Source organism: Rhinoraja longicauda, chromosome 1 (assembly GCF_053455715.1).
Source record: "Rhinoraja longicauda isolate Sanriku21f chromosome 1, sRhiLon1.1, whole genome shotgun sequence".
Classification (NCBI taxonomy): domain Eukaryota; kingdom Metazoa; phylum Chordata; class Chondrichthyes; order Rajiformes; family Arhynchobatidae; genus Rhinoraja; species Rhinoraja longicauda.
The window spans coordinates 68,982,453-68,999,650 of NC_135953.1; the positions used below are offsets into that span (position 1 = coordinate 68,982,453).

At 43.0% G+C, this 17,198-nt stretch overlaps 1 protein-coding gene across 3 annotated transcripts in view; it reads right to left on the reverse strand.

The window, feature by feature from the left end:
• LOC144593782 (kelch-like protein 5) overlaps positions 1-17,198 on the reverse strand; it is a 101,285-nt gene that overhangs the window by 72,420 nt on the left and 11,667 nt on the right. For 2 of the 3 annotated variants that reach the window (XM_078399876.1, XM_078399885.1), the window contains exon 2: positions 10,553-10,622. Coding sequence is in view for 1 of the 3 variants with exons in the window: in XM_078399867.1 (XP_078255993.1) it covers positions 1,243-1,622 (380 nt within the window). In the remaining 2 variants the exon portion in view is untranslated. Of the gene's footprint in view, positions 1-1,242; positions 1,945-10,552; positions 10,623-17,198 lie in introns of those variants that run through there. The other variant, XM_078399867.1, reaches the window with a different exon arrangement.

Sequence of the window (17,198 nt, forward strand, 5' to 3'; positions counted from 1 at the left end):
CTGCATACAGAACCAAAAGATTTGTATCTGAAGTGATTCTATTGTATACAATACCTCTATGGACATCGAAATTTAAAAAAGAATTGCCGAAGGGACATAACAATTCTGATAAAAATAGCGGTAAAGCTGTTCATGAACACAAAGTCATCAATCATATACGCTGACTGTTCCAAACAGCAACCTGTTGTAGTTACATGATTTGCAATTATTTTTCAGAAGACGGACAAAAATTACACCGTGGATTAATAACTTATTTTTCCTTCAAAATAATCGGTTGTTTTAAGATACAATTAAAATATCATCTCAGCACCATGAAAAAATTTGTAAATGAATGACAAATACAACCTGAGTGAGCATCTATAACACTATGTTATTTATAGTCAGACATTGAACCTCCTTTTGAAACTTAGCCATTTTCAATAGAGAAAAACAATTTTGTTTTTAAATGTACATTACACATTCTTATTCAATATAAAAACCATGTATACTTACATTGTGCCAGTTAAAAGCAAAATTATTTAATAAACCTCACAATTGTTTTAGAAAACGTTATTTTCCTATCTTTGATCATTTTAATGTAATGTAAAAAAATTGTAGATGCTACACTATAATAAGGAATAATATAGCAAGATAGTCTTTTTGCAGTTGATTGAAAATCTAACTTAGCATAAATGATCTAAAAATGACACGTTTTGCAGACAGCACATGCCACACAAGAGGACATTTGTAGCAATAAGAAGTTATTGCAAATGCATTTCAATTTATTTTCATGAACAATGCTTACTTCATTTATACAAGACCTGTGCCAAGGATTTTTCACACGATGGTCATGTAGAATTTCTAGAGTAATACATTTCACTTCACATGCATATTGTAATGTAATGTACCATACATTATAAATAGGACCCTCATATTTTGCTGCATTGTACACATTCGGTTTCAGGCAAGGTTATATTTGATCATTTTGAGTCAACTATCACTCATTTACCAGGCAATTTACTAAATCTTTGACTAATTTTAGCTGTATATTCTAAAAAAAGTAATATTTTTTTAAAACAGTTTAATATAAGGAAATAAAACAGTTGTAAAGCCATGAAATTCTGGTTGCATTAGGTTCAAATTTGAAATATGTTGCAAGCATAATGTAGATATTTATAGTGACATTTTATAGGTTGCGAAAATAAAGAGAAAAAAGTTACAGCAATTGTTGGCACCATCTTGGATCAAACAAGAAAACCTAACCTGCAGGAACTGCTGTCTGTTTCATTGTCTTCTTCACTCCCTTCATCCTTAGCTTCATGCTTGCCATGCCACTCTATCGATTCATGGTCGTCAGTGGTAAACTCAAATAAGGGGAGATCTGGAGCAGGGGGGACATGCCAAGATGGTGAATTTTGAATGTTCTGCTGGCTTGATCTCTGGTAGTTGACAGGTGCCAATGGTTGTTGCAGGTGTCCAGAGTCTAGATATTTTCTCCCATTATTTGATGCACCTTGATCTTTGTTCCAAAATTCTCCGCGTCGATTGTCATTGGATGTAGGAGGAGATGCAGAGTGACCAAAAAAACGGCATCGGATGCGTAAAATCTGCTTTACATCAAATTCTTTACGTGAAACAGACATTTTCTGTTCACCTAGGCAATTGTCAAGGCAATTGAGCAGGCAAGGCAGCGCTTGTATTTTGTATGGCAAGGCAGCGCTGTATTTTGCACAGCCCAGCCTCAATTATACGCTTGCTAGACCCCTGCTTGTAGCTGAATGAAACAATGCTTTCACAAAATTAAATTCCTCTCAGATCTTCAACAGCAGAATGTCAGTTAATGAAAAATACGATGAAGGAAATGTGAAGAGAAGGCAGCGATGAGTCCGTGTTCAATCAACCGAAACTCACAAATCAACCTACAGTATGACGATCAGTGCACTTTTCATTGCCCTCATCTCTACAACACTACCAGCTGCATTCAAAAACAGTGACAGCATTCATTAAACCCTTTTTGAAAGCTGAAATCCACCACTCCCCTTTCTCTGAACCACAAATGAATGAAAGGGCAACTTGCACGTAGCAACCTATCACAATACTTTTCATTTGCAATCCCTCCCCTTTGTTGCATTAACTCTTTAAATATTCTCCCTTGCATTCTGTTGCAAAATCATGCAGACGTGTCTCTTTCTATTGTGCTTAATTTTTTTTCAAAAATCATGAAGTTTAATAAAATTAATTTTATATTAAAGCAAATAATGCTATTTCTGCAATCAAATGAAAAATACACCTTGGGTCAGGAAATTAATATTTAAACAAAGCATTTCAGCTGTCTGAAGTAGTACACTATTCATTTTATAGAATTTTGCAATATTCAACTAATTTTCTTGATCAGCTAATTGACCACTGATCTTCCCGAAAGATACAGAGCATTACATCTCAGCCTGAGTCTGCAGGTTCATTTAGCAGTTTAAGATAGCAGCCTAGATTTTCTACATATTTCAAACTGTTATCCAGGTGGACATGAAAATTGGCACAGGGTTAAATTCTGTTAAATTGCTGCATTGTTTCTCCCATTTGTGCACGAATATCTGTACTGTGGTAGTTGCACAGTTGATGGAAATCTCATGCTCTGTATTTCACATTGTTTCTTTGGATTGCCAAGTACAATTGATTATAAAGCTGCAAATTTATGTTTTGATATTACAATGATCACTCACAGGAGTTTATATAAATGACAGCCTGGGACATATTAGGATTCTGAAAGGGACTGATAGTTTCATTACTGAGGGACTTCCTTAAGGCTGTCTCAAGACAATGAGCTACCCATTAGAACAGAGATATGGAGAATTTTTTTAACTTGGAGAGTTTTAAATATACACCATACAGCACAGTGAAGTCTCAGTTGCTGAATATATTTTAAATTGAGTTAACAGATTTTTTTTGACATGCAGAGAATCTAGGGAATGGGGATCAGGCAGGAAAGTTCAATAGTGAGCATTGAGTAACAAGGTAAAAGTTTGAGGAGCCATTTGCTTGATTCATTCTTCCATTTATTATGCTGTTCTTATGAGTCATTGGAGCCATTGCTGCTGGTCTTAACCTAACTAGAAATATTTATGGGCAAATGCATAGCTTTTTCAGCATCTAATGCAAAAATCATAAAAATTACACCAGAAATGTAGGTCTGCAACCAACTGGACCTTCTGTTCAGAGACACAATAGAACGTAGCATTACAGTTATGTTGAGAGATCAGTAACACAGAGTTGTGGATTAATGATCAAGAGACACCAGTACTAATCCAATTTAACCAGCTAGAGAATTCAAATTCAGCTAATTGAATAAAACCTGGAATTAAATACTTTTGTAATGCCGACTATAAAACTATTATTAATTATCATAAAAATCTACCTGGTTGACTTGCATCCTTAAGGAAAGTGATTCTGTCATTTTTACCCAGTCAAGATTACATACGACTCTAAACCCACAAAAATTGCAATTAATTCTTGACTTCTCTCTAAAGTAGCTGAGCAAGCCATTCAGTTGTATCAAACTTCGGTTTAAGGTTCTTTGCCATCTTCTCAAAGGCAAAACAGAGGGTAATAACAGTTTAACAGCTGGTCACATCATCCAATAAATAAATATGAAAAGACACACTCCTTCAGTGAACTTGTATTTCTGTGCATTTATTAGTTTTTCTGAGGATACTGTCTCTTTTAAAAAGAGACCAAATTATTCTGGGGAGTGTTTTGTGGAACACAAACATGACTCCAAGTTTCCTGATGTCCACCACATTTTTGTCTGTCCAATTCCCACCCTGACCTCAGCCAGCAGTATTCTAAAGAAGTTCAACATAAGCTTTAAAATCTATACTTTATAGCCTCGTGACTCAACATTGAGTTCAACAATTTCAAATAATTGACTAATTAAAAACTACAGCATGGAAACTGGTCCTTTGGCCTACCAATTCTATGCCAAAATCAATCACTTGTTCACACTAGTTCTATGTTAATCCACTTTTGCATCCACTCCTTAAACACTAGGAGCAATTTACAGAGGCCAATTCACCCATGTCTGTGGTGTTGGAAGAAACCAGAGCACCCAAAGGAAACCCACGCAGTCACAGGATGAATGTGCAAATTAGACACAACAGATCCTGAAGTCAGGAATGAACCAGGGTATCTGGTGCTGTGAGGCAGCAGCTCTACCGCTGCAAAATTATGCCCCACTTAATGCTTTTCCTGTTCCCATTTACATCCTTGTTAGATCTTTTGTTACTTTACTTGTTCCACTGAAATCTTCTTTGGCAGTAGTCAATAGTCATGTATTTGTCACATACACATAAATGTGCAGTGAAATGAAAAATTACCCGCAGTTCAACAATAAGACCAATAAGAATAATCAATAAAAATGCAATAACACATACAATCATAACCAACACCACACAACAGAAACATCCATCATGCCTTCATTCATGCCTTTTCACATCCAATATCTTCTGGCTTTCACCCATGTCAGATCTTCCCTTTTATTCTCTCCTCCACCCTTCCTCCTGAATTTGGCTCCATTCTTGCTAAATCCCTGTCACATTTATAACTATTTCCAGTTCCAAATAAAGGTCACCATTCTGAAATATTACTTACTTACCATGAAGCAAGAGGTGGCTATTCATCAGGACCCATCAGGTCCAGGCCAATTTGCAACAGAGCAATTCTATTAGTCCCATTTCCCCTCTTATTTTCCCGTGGCTGTGCTATTTCTCACATACACGTGCATTTCCCCGAGATTAATTTGGCACTCACCTACAGCAAAGGGTGATTTACACAAGCCAATAAACCTGCTGCCACACATTTGGGATGTGGTAGAAAACCAAAGTACTCAGAGGAAAGCCATGTAATGACAGGGAATTATGTAAACACCACACAGACAGCACCATGGCAGCACGGCGGCGAAGCGGTAGAGTTACTGTCTTACAGTAAATGCAGCGCCGGAGACCCGGGTTCGAACCCGACTATGGGTGCTGTCTGTACGGAGTTTGTACGTTCTCCCTGTGACCTGCGTGGGTTTTCACCGAGATCTTCAGTTTCCTCCCACACTCCAAAAAAGTACAGGTATGTAGGTTAATTGGTAAATGTAAAAATTGTCCCTAGTGGGTGTCGGATAGTGTTAATATGCGGGGATCATTGGTCGGCGCGGACATGGTGGGCCGAAGGGCCTGATTCCGCGCTGCATCTCTAAACTAAACTAAACCTAGGTCCCTGAACCTGCGAAGCAGCAGCAGTAACTGTGCATCAATGTGCCACCCCATATCCATTACATTGTGGCGCGGCGATAAGCACAAAATGAAGGCGAGGAGCCAGGTATTTCGGGAGGAATTTTATTAGCTGTTATTCTCTTGTCCAGTCGGGTCTGCAAGAGAAGGATCGCGCCTAAACTCCTTCCCTTTATCCCTGTAGCTAAGGGCCGCCCCCCGACTAGTTCATTCCCGTGCCGAGAGGTTCGATAGTGGTATGGCCCGACCCTTGGGAGCCGCCACAGGACCCCCCCAGAACAGGAGGCACGAAACGCACTGGCGGGCGCACAACCCGACCGGACCGCGTACGGAAGTCGGCCGACAGATGGGCCGGCGGAGGCACAAGTGGAAGGAGCCGCGAAGGGGGTGACCTCGCGGCCGAGGCTGGGCAACCAGACCGGCTGGTCAATGTCCAAATGTGCCGGCTTTAACCGGTCAATCGACACAGCCTCTGTAGAGGCGTCCGGTGAGGATCACAGCGCAGGAAAACATTGGGGCAGTCCCGAAGGACTGATGGCACGTGCGGGCGGATTGTCCCATGGCGAGACATCGGCACGGGCGCGAGCCTGCCAACTCGCTCGTGAAGGCGCTGTAGGGTGGGTGAGGGCGGTCCCTGCTGCCCCGGCGCCGACGGCATGAACTCCCCGGGCACCTTGAGCGGCGACACGTAAACGAACTCGGCCAAAGATGAGGCCAAATCCTCCTTAGGCGCAGTTCGGATGCCCAGCAAGACCCACGGCAGTGCGTCCATCCAGTCTAGGCCGGAGATTCACGCCATCAGAGCTGCCTTGAGCTGCCGGTGGAACCTCTCCACCCGGCCATTTGCCTGCGGGTGATAGGCCGTGATGTGGTGCAGCCGCACACCCAACAGATGAGCCATGGCCAACCACAGCTCAGAAGTGAACTGTGGACCCCAGTGCGAGGAGATGTCCACCGGCACCATAAAGCGAGCGATCCAGTGCGCGGACAACGTACGAGCGCATGTAGCTGTCGAAGTATAGGCCAGCGGTATGGCCTCCGGTCACCGTGTGAGGCGGTCCACCACCGTGAGGATGTGGGTGATGCCCCGGGACAGCGGGAGAGGCCCCACAATGTCCACGTGCAGGTGGTCGAACCGCCGGCGTGGTAGACCGAACGCCTGGAAGGGCGCCTGGGCGTTGTGCTGGATTTTTGCCATCTGGCACGGAATGCAGGTGCGGGCCCAGTGGCCCACCTGCTTACGCAGACCGTGCCACATGAAACGAGCAATCACAAGTGCGGTCGTCGCCCGGATGGATGGGTGAGCCAGCCCGAGGATCACGTCGAAAACCTTCTGGCGCAAGGAGGCAGGGACGATGGGGCGCGGCTGATCGGACGACACATCGCAAAGTATTGTTGCTCCTCCAGGGCTGAGAGGGACATACTCAAGGCGAAGGCCAGAGATGGCAGTCCGGTAGGCGGGCATCTCACCGTCCGTGAGCTGGGCCTCCGCCAGGTCAGAATAGTCATTGCCGGGCGCCACCTTGAAAACGGCGTAGACGGCGGGGCGGGACAACGCGACAGCCACCCGGTTCTCCTTCCCCTTGATGAAGCGGATGGAGGTAGTGTACTCCGAGACGTACGCCAACTGCTGCTGCTGTCGTGGGGACCACGGGTCAGAAACCTTTGCCAGGGCAAAGGTGAGCGGCTTGTGGTCCGTGTATGCGGTGAACGGGCGGCCCTCCAGGAAGTAGCGGAAGTGGCGCACCGCCAGGTACAGAGCAAGGAGCTCGCGGTCAAATGCGCTGTACTTCCTCTGGGCGTTATTGAGGTGCCGGCTGAAGGCCAGGGGCTGCCAACCCCCGTCCGTCAGTTGTTCCAGCACGGCACCAACCACCGACTCCGAGACGTCCACCGTAAGGCCGGTCGGGGCATCCTCCTGCGTGTGAACCAGCAGTGCAGTCCGAGCAAGGGCCTCCTTTGCGCCGTCAAATGCCGTTGCCGCCTCGTCGGTCCACTCTATGTCCTTGCGCCTACCCGCGAGAAGATGATAGGGCGGCCACATGATGTGGGCCGCGGATGGCACAAAACGGTGATAAAAGGCCACCATGCCGACGAACTCCTGCAGGCTGCGCACAGTGGATGGACGGAGAAACTGGCAGATGGCGATAACCTTGTCCGGCAGGGGAACCGTGCCTTGTGAAGTCACACGGTGGCTGAGAAAGTCGATGGTGGTCACCACAAACCCGCACTTGGCGAGGTTGACAGCCAAACCATGCTCGCTGAGCCGCTGACAGAGCTGACGGAGGTGGGCACAGTGCTCCTGCCGCGAGCGGCTGGCCACCAAGATATCGTCGAGGTAGACAAACAAAAACTAGAGACCGCGACACACCCCGTCCATTAACCGTTGAAATGCCTGCGCTGCGTTCTTAAGGCCGAAAGGCATCCGAACGAACTCGTACAATCCAAACGGCGTAATAATTGCCGTCTTGTGCACATTCTCCAGGTGGACCGGGATCTGGTTATAGCCCCGCACCAAATCCACTTTTGAGAAGGAAGTAGCCCTGGCCAAATGGGCATTGAAGTCCTGGATGTGGGGCACGGGGTATCGGTCCGCGGCGGTAGCGACATTCAGCCGCCGATAATCCCCGCAATGTCACCAGCCCCCGCTTGCCTTGGGGACCATGTGGAGTGGGGATGCCCATGGGCTGTTCGAAGGGCGGACGATCCCCAAGGACTCCATCGTACGGAACTGCTGCCGCGAGGAAGCGGCCCCCGGAGCGGCGATCCCAGGCGAAGAGGCGGTGAATCTGGCCGGACGCCACGGGGACTATTGGCAGCCGGCCCCGGCGTTTCCTGGGAACGTGCACGGCTGGCGGCATTGTCGGGCTGCAACACCCCAGCGCTGGTGGTAATAGCACAAGTGCCTCCTGCTGGTGCTGCCTGAAGCCTGCTGGTGCGGGACTGCAGGTGCAGGACCTGCAACGGCCATGGGGGGCGATCGCACAGGCCTCCGGGGCGCAGCTGTCACTCCCTCCACAGATTTCCTGCCCAAGTGACGGCCAGCGCGCTGACGTCATCCCAGCGGGCCATCCACAGCGAGTCAGCCGAGGGCCCGGGTGTCGGTGAGCTGCAGGCGGATGTCGGCCGGCAGCAAATGCAGGTAAGTGTACTCAAACATGAGACACGGCCTGTGCCCATCCAGAAGTGCGACCATCTCATTAAGGAGGCTTGATGGTCACCGGTCGCCTATGCCCTCCATATGAAGGAGCCTGGCAGCCCGTTCCATCCGGCTGAGCCCGTAAATTTGGTGCAGAAGCTCCTTAAGGCCGACGTATTTATCGTCGGCCGGGGGGTCTTCGAGGAACTGGGTGACCTTTCTGGCCGTGTCCTGGTCGAGGGCCCCTATCAGGTAGACGTAGCGGGTGTCGTCCACCGTAATGCCCCGCAGCTGAAATTGGGCCTCCGCCTGCTGAAACCAGACCTGAGGCCGGGTGGTCCAGAACGTCGGTAGTTTAACGGAGACCCCATTGAGAGACAGGGCCTGGTCGACCTGTGAGGCGGACGGAAGGGCGGCTCTGTGTTTTGACTCCATTACAACACCAATGGAGCGTCGGGGTCACCAATGTGGCGCGGCGATAAGCCCGAAATCAAGGCGAGGAGCCAGGTATTTCGGGAGGAATTTTATTAGCTGTTATTCTCTTGTCCAGTCGGGTCTGCAAGAGAAGGATCGCGCCTAAACTCCTGCCCTTTATCCCTGTAGCTAAGGGCCGCCCCTGGACTAGTCCATTCCCGTGCCGAGGGGTTTGTTAGTGGTATGGCCCGACCCTTGGGAGCCGCCACAACATCACCTCCGCATGTCTACCCTCTCAGCTTTCCTCTTATCTACTTATATTCCTTCTTTTCGATAATATTCCTTGGTAGAAAATAAACCTAAATTGAGTCTTCTATTTTTAACATGTTTATGTCTGCTTATGTTTTACACCAAAGTTAAAACAGAAAGATTGTAAGTATAGCAAATGATCTTCACAATAAGTTTCCAAACACACATCTGTACTATTGTCGTCCACTTAATGAACGTCCACAAGATTACTCAATTTCACAATAAATTCAGCTCGCTATTTTAAAATGATCTAAATGTCGATATACCTCACATCTTCTACATTCCATAAACTTTAGCTCAATTGAAATTCTGATGCCTGCCGTAGAATCAACTCAAATAAGCAAAAGCTTAGTAGGTGGCCTATGCCAATGTGATTGATTTTAAATTTCTTTTTTGTTGAATCTCTGATAAATAGAAGTCCAAAATAAAAAGTGTACGTGACCAGGAATAAGAATGACTTCCCATTGTTTGACACACTGTTATTTGTTACGACATTTTCTCCTTATACCAAGTGTCCAAGATCTGGATCACCCATCATCTCTGTGCTTTAGTTTAGTTTGGGGATAGAGCGCGGAAGAAGGCCCTTCGGCCCACCAAGTCTGCACCGACCAGCGATCTCTGCACACTAACACTATCCTACACACACAAGGAACAATTTACAATTTTCACCAAGCCAATTAATCTACACACCTGTACATTTGATGTGGGAGGAAACCGGAGTTCCAGGAGAAAATCCACGCGTCACCGGAAGAACGTACAAACTCCGTACAGACAGCACCCGTAGTCAGGATCGAACCTGGGTCTCTGGTGTTGTAAGACAGCAGCTCTACTGCTGCGTCACTGTGCCACCCTCCGCTATACCACCCTGTGCCACCCTGTGCTTCCTGCCATTAGTATATGTAAAGGGTATGTTGATTCCAAACTTCGCATCCTTGTTTTTAATTCCTTCATTACTTTGCACGGCCCTTGTCCGAAACTTCCTTCACCCTACAATGCTTAGATATTTGTGTTCTCCTCTAGTGCTGTCCCTTTAGTAATCCCAATTGTAACTAATCTATGGGTGGGGGGTGGAATGGAGTGTCACATCTTCAGTGCAAAGTACCTTCACCTGTCCACTTTGCTTTGTAGCTTAGTATAACCATATAACCATATAACAATTACAGCACGGAAACAGGCCCGTTTTGTCAAATTTTGTTTAATTATTACTCTAAAGCATGATGTTTTATCACAATAAAATGCAATTCAGTTTCAATGATTCGCCATTATATGATTCACTTCAAATCCATCCAAAAAGTTCAAAATTTTAGCAATTGTAAGCTCATTTATATTCAATTTTGTTAAGCTTTAAAAAATATATATATAGCCTTCGACTAAAGTAATTGTTTAAGATTCCAGAAATGTAATGACATTAAATGTATGAAAAAAGAATGTCACTTACCAACATTAAATTCAGTTTTCAGAATGTGAGAAAATGCATCTAGAATCAGGACAATTAGTCACCAGTCATTCTGGAAAATACAAGATTTCACATAAAATCTCAGAAATGAGAGATTATTAGTTATTCACAAGCTACAATGACAATCAGTAAACTGCTGTTCAATTACAGGACCTTACATTAGCTAAGTAACTGAAAATTGCAATATATATTCATACCATTAAGAGCACTAAAGTGACAAAACAGATAGCGATGACCTCAGAACCAAGATTTCTTAGCTACTTCCAAAATAGGCTTCTGGCCTTTTGAGTATCTTTTCCAATGATTAAGTAACTGTTAAAGAACTGCCAATAGTTCAAATTTCTATTCCACCTTTATTTCAAAATCTATTTTTCCAATATCTAATTAACAATAATTTAATTGGTGGTAACAGGCATCTATGATCATTGACGATAATCAAGAGATTGCTTGGAAACTAACAAATCAGTAACAGAACTGGAGCACAAAAGAACATTTATTTGTCTATAAATGCTCCATGCACCACATGGTCTGCTGGGCCACTTCAGAGGGGGCCTAATAGTCAAATGCTTTGGTGGTTATGGATCATAAATGGGTAAGGATATCAGATTTCCTTGCCTAAACACCTTATTGAGGCAGATGGGGGTTTTAAGGCTATGTGGCATCCTCATGGTTACTGTTACAGGTGCAAATCTTTCATTCGGATGAAATTAATTGTTCAAGTTTATACTCATCAATTAATGCAGTCAAATTCTAATTTGGGTCTTTATATTAAGAGTCTCAACCTATAACTTCTAGTCCAGTGTCTTAACCATATCCTATTGCAAGCATGAATAAGAAAGCAGAGCATCCAATGGAACCTAAGATAGACACAAATGCTGGAGTAACTCAGCATCTCTGGAATGGGTGACATTTCGGGTTGAGACCATTCTTCTGACTAGTCAGGGGAAAGGGAAATGTAGGACATAGAACAAATAAATGAAAGATATGCAAAAAAGTAACGATAAAGGAAACAGGCCATTGTTATCCATTTGCTAGGTGGAATCTTCCAGTTGAAAGTTACCCAAATAGTCTGTTGTTTCTTCTGAGCTCTGCTATTTCCCCCATATCAAGTTTATATCCAATTCCCTTTTCTCAATAATGAGTGAATGTTTCCTCGTAAATCTTACCTGTACCCTGTTAAGCTTGTCAACATTGTTCTTATAACATGGTGCCCAGAACGGAACACAATACTCTAAATGGGGTCTCACCAATGTCTTACACAACTGCAACATGACCTCCCAACTTCTATACTCAATACTCTGGCTGATGAATGTGCCAAATATATAACTCTGAAGAAATAAATAGCAGGACAAAGGAGAGTCAGTAGATGTTGTTTACTTAGATTTTCAGAAAGCCTTTGATAAGGTGCCACACGCAAGGCTGCTAAGGAAGATGAGAGCCCAGGGTATCAAAGGGTCTGAAGAAGGGTCTCGACCCAAAACATCACTCATTTTGTGTCTACCCAGCGTATCAAAGGGCAGATACTAGCATGGATAGCAGGTTGGCTGGGTGGCAGAGGACAAATAGTGGCAATAAAGTGGGCTTTTTCTGGTTGGCTGCCAGTGACTAGCAGAGTTTCGCAGGGGTTGGTGCTGGGGCCGCTACTCTTCACGTTGTATATTAATGATTTGGATGAGAGGATTGTAGGCTTTGTGGTCAAGTTGGCGGATTATACGGAAATAGGTGGAAGGGCAGGTAGTGTAGAGAAATCAGGGACTCTGTTGAAGGAATTGGACAGGTTGCGAGAGTGGACAGAGAAGTAGCAAATGGAATATAGTGTAGCAAAGTGTGGAGTCATGCATTTTGGTAGTAGGAATAAAGGCATAGACTATTTTCTAAATGGGGAGAGAATCCATAAATTGGAGGTGCAAAAGGACTTAGGAGTGCTGGTGCAGGATTCCCAAAATGTTAATCTGCAAGTTGAATTGGTATTAAAGAAAGCAAACTCAATGCTGGCATTTATTTCAAGAGGGCTTGTGTATAAAAACAGGGATGTAATGCTGAGGCTCTATGAGGCGTGGGTAAGGCCACATTTGGAATATTGAGCAATTTTAGGCACCATATCTGAGGAAGGATGTACTGGCTCTGGAGAGGGTCCACAGGAGGTTTACAAGAATGATCATAGGAATGAGTAGGTTAACCTATGATGAGCATTTGTCGGCACTGGGCCTGTACTCACTGGAATTTAGAAGAATGAGGGGAAACCTCATTGAAACATACAGAATAATGAAAGGCTTGGATAGAGTGGATGTGGAGAGGATGTTTCCACTAGTGGGAGAGTCTAGGCCTAAAGGTCATAGCCTCAGAATATAACATCAATATAATTGCAGTTAAAAGTATTACAAGGAAGAAGCAACATAAAACATTCCATAGTTAATGATTTATTGTTGGTGGTGGAAGTACAGGTAGTTCCCAGGTTACATCAGGATTCTGTTCGTGAGCAGATTTCTCTGCAAGTCAGAAATGTCCATTTTGTATAGTAACCCATATCACATCGTACACCCTTGGTATGATCTTTTCAATTCATTGAATAATCACTATCCTTATTTAAATGTATGAATTATATCCAGCCATGAAACATTTTAATATTATTACTCGATTGAAAAGTGCTTTAGAAAATGTATGAGAGAATTGGTGCAATGTTGGATTTCCATACGTCAGGCCATTTGTGACCTGGATAATCCCTCTACATCTAATTTGGTGAGCACTTCTTGGAGCAGTCAACCAAGTCCAGGTTCAAGGTTAGTCATTGAGAGAAGATGGAGCTGATGGAAGTTGTTTGGCGTGTTCAGATAGCTGAGGAATGCAAGGTAATCTTGAACCAGCAGCGGTTGATGGAACTGCATCTGTGACCACATGCCAATGAATCCCCATGAAGCAGCAATCCTTTTTTGATAAAGAGTCAAGACAATTGCCAGGTAAACTACACTTCTGTGGTAATACAAAATGTAGTTCTTTTAGCACTTGACTCATGTTTAAACCCCCAAACTGGTCGATATTCTGCATTCTGGCAATCTTAGCTTTCTCAGTGATTATGCAATTGTGCCCTTACTTAGAAACTGTCTGAAAACTTTCACACCTTACAAGACATCGAAGACCAGGGTAACTGTAACTGGATGAGTCACTGAGTGTGATAGCTATGATAAAGACACTAATGGTGGAGTAACGATCAAAGCTCACTGTAATGATAAAAATCTAACAGTTGAATAATCGTGGCTTTTTTGTCTATAATTTATCAACCTGGTTCTTTCCAATGCTCACATCAAAACGAACTGTGCTCTGCACAAGAATTATTATTAACGGAAAAAACAAAGCTGAAAAGCATCTTCCAAACTATTCACAAGCAAAAGAATCAGACTTTGACAAAGAATAGTTAAGGTTCGCTGATGTGAAAAATGAGGAGGACGCCAAAAAAAAATCAATCTGCTGCAGCAGTGTCCTCTGCTGAAATTACATCCAATGCATAAAATAGGAGCACAGTAATATATCCCCATTTCATTTTAGATCTATTTTATCTGGCCTGGAACAATTAACTGGGAAGGGGACTCAAGATAGAAAAATCCACCATTCAGTTTGATAGAAATGAAAATGAGCAAGAAGCTAATATATAAAATATAAGAGCGGCAAATCGGCTGCAGACTTTCTTAATCAGGCTTGATAAATGACAGCCCCCAGTCTGATAATGGAAGTCCATAATCCATAACAATATGATTAGGAATTTGATGGAACACTCATCACTATGCTGATTTACTTGAATAATATCTGAGAAACAGTACAAAATTTGAATCATCTATTCCACATGACTGGACTGGATAGGATGGATCTGCAGATGTTTGACCTTTACAGCACACTATTTATTCCTTTGCAGGACTCTGAGGGCAGGCCGAGTTCCATTTGAGTTACTAAAAGATAGATTTAGAATTACACAGCACAAAAAAAACATCTTCAGCCCAACTTATCCATACCAAAGTTGCATATCCAAGCAAATTCAATTTAACTGCATTTGGCCCAAATTACTCCAAACTTTTCTTGTCCACATAATTGTCCAAATATCTTTTAACCACTGCAATTGTACCTGCCTTTACATCCCCTCTGTCAGCTCGATCAATATACGCACCACTTTCTGTATGGAAAAACTGGCCACTCGGATCCCTATAAATCTTTTCCCCCTTGCTTTAAACCTGTATCCTCTAGTTTTAGACTTCTCTACTTTGTGGATAAAAGACTGACTATACCCTCCCAGTGCAACGTGTGTGTGGTTAGGAATAGGAGAATAGAGAAGATGAATGAGTGGCTAATTAGTTAGTGCAGGAGGCAGGGATTCAGATTTCTGAACCATTGGAATCTTTTTGGGGACAGGGGTAACTTGGGATTGTCATAGTATTGTAAAAGCATGGGCTTTTTTATTTTAATTGTCTTGCAGAATTGTGTGATTTTTTAAATGATTTTATGTTTGTCTGTGTCAAAGTGCCTGTGATGTTGCTGCAAGCAGGGTTTTCATTGTACCTATACCTCAGCATACTTGTGCACCTGACAGTAAACTCAATTTGATAAGAGTGGAATTTGTTGAGTGCGTTCAGGAAAGTTTCTTTCAGCAATATACTGTGGACATGTTTCTTTCAGCAATATACTGTGGACATGGCAAAGCTTGACCCACTCTTTGGTAATAGGGCAGGGCAATGACTGTGGTGTCAGTGGGGAAGCACTTTAGGACCACTGAGTATTAGTTTTAAAACAAATTATGGAAAAGGACAGAACTCAATCACATGTTAAAGGTCTCAATTGGAGCAAAACTAATTTGATGGCATTATACAGGAACTTACAAAAGGTGAATGAGCAAGTTGTTTGGAGGCAAAGAGACATCCGGCAAGTGGGGAGATTTTTTAAAATTAGATGGCGAGAGTTCAAGGTCTGCATGTACCTGTTAGAATGAAGGGCTAGGTCAGTAGGAATAGGGAACCCTGGATGACAAGAGATATTGGTCTGGTCCGAAAAAAGGGTTATATACAAGTAACTGGGATCAAGTAAATCCCTGGAGGAGTATAATATACCGAAGAAGGAAATCAGTAGAGCAAAAAAAAGAGGGTATGAGATAGCTTTGACAGAGTAAGTTTAGAAGAATCCAGAGATTTTATATTAAGGAAAAAATGGGTCTTGGAGGAGAATAATAGGGTGAATATATATATGTGGAGCTGCAGAGCTCGGCAAGATCCTCAATGAAAATTTGCTGGCTTTACCTTGCACTAAACGTTATTCCCGTATCATGTATCTATACGTAGTAAATGGTTCGATTGTAAACATGTATTGTCTTTCCACTGCCTGGATAGCATGCAACAAAAGCTTTTCACTGTACCTCAGGTATACATGACAAACTAAACTGCAACACTGAAAAATTAACGGGGATGTCTTAGGGATAGTTCTCATTAGATTAGAGGAGATGCTGGAAGTGCATGAAAACGGATGAATATTGATAAAGTTCCAGGGCTTCATCAGGATATCCAAAAACACAGTGGGAAGCTAGAAAATAAACTGCAGCGTCCTTGGCCAAGATAAATGCATCATTATTAGTCACGGGTGAGGTGCAGTCAGACTGGAGGGTGGCTAATGTCAACTAAGACCAATTGCTTGAAAACTACTGCCGCAAAAGTACTTCAACAGAAATTGCAATATTCAAAACAGCAGCACACCAGAACTCTTCCACAAGGAGGGAATGGCAATAAAGTGCAGAATATACCTTCAAACAACTATGTAACTGCAAATTTCTGAATGAGATTTACATATCAAAATATACATTCCTCTCAATAATATCTGTAGATCTTAAATGAAACTGATGTTACATAGTGCAGCAACACATGAGAAGTAACATGCAGTAACTTAATTTAAAATACATTAACTATGGAGAAACTGGTTTGCAGGTTGTAACATTATCGCAAAAGCTTTAAAAAAAAAATCAATTTCAGTAGCGAGATCAACAAGAAATGATTACATCCTAAATGTCTTGACACCTGCCAGGGGATTTCTTTGGTCCATGGTCTCTCATAAAAAAGGTACTAAAAATATCACTGTTGTTCACAAAATTAAATGACGATATGCTTCCATCTAAATATTGATAAAATCAGGTATTTGACCAAGAACTAAAAAAAAATGCCAATTATAATTCCTTACATTTCACTAAATTACTGCTATAATATAAGCTTATGAAATCATAGAAAATTAATTGTAATCCCTTCCAAATTTCAATACCAACAAAAGGCATTTAAGTGCTGGGATACCTACTATTTGCCATAGGTTCAAACTATCAGTTTCCAAAGCAACCACGGCCAATAACTGTAAAGAACCTGAGCCGAGTACTCTTGCAGTATCATTAAGTGCAAAAACAAATAAGAGCAAATGGTACAAAAGGCAGCTAACCTTAGTGCACAGAACTAACACAACTAATAAGTAAAAAAGTGATTTCCCATTTATTTGGGTGAGCATCCTATTCTGCTCACAGTGAGCAGGTTTTATTTCGTTCCAAGTTTTTTAAATAACATTTAAAAAAATTGATAATATGCAACCTCATGCAATATTAAGAGGGAAATCATACCCA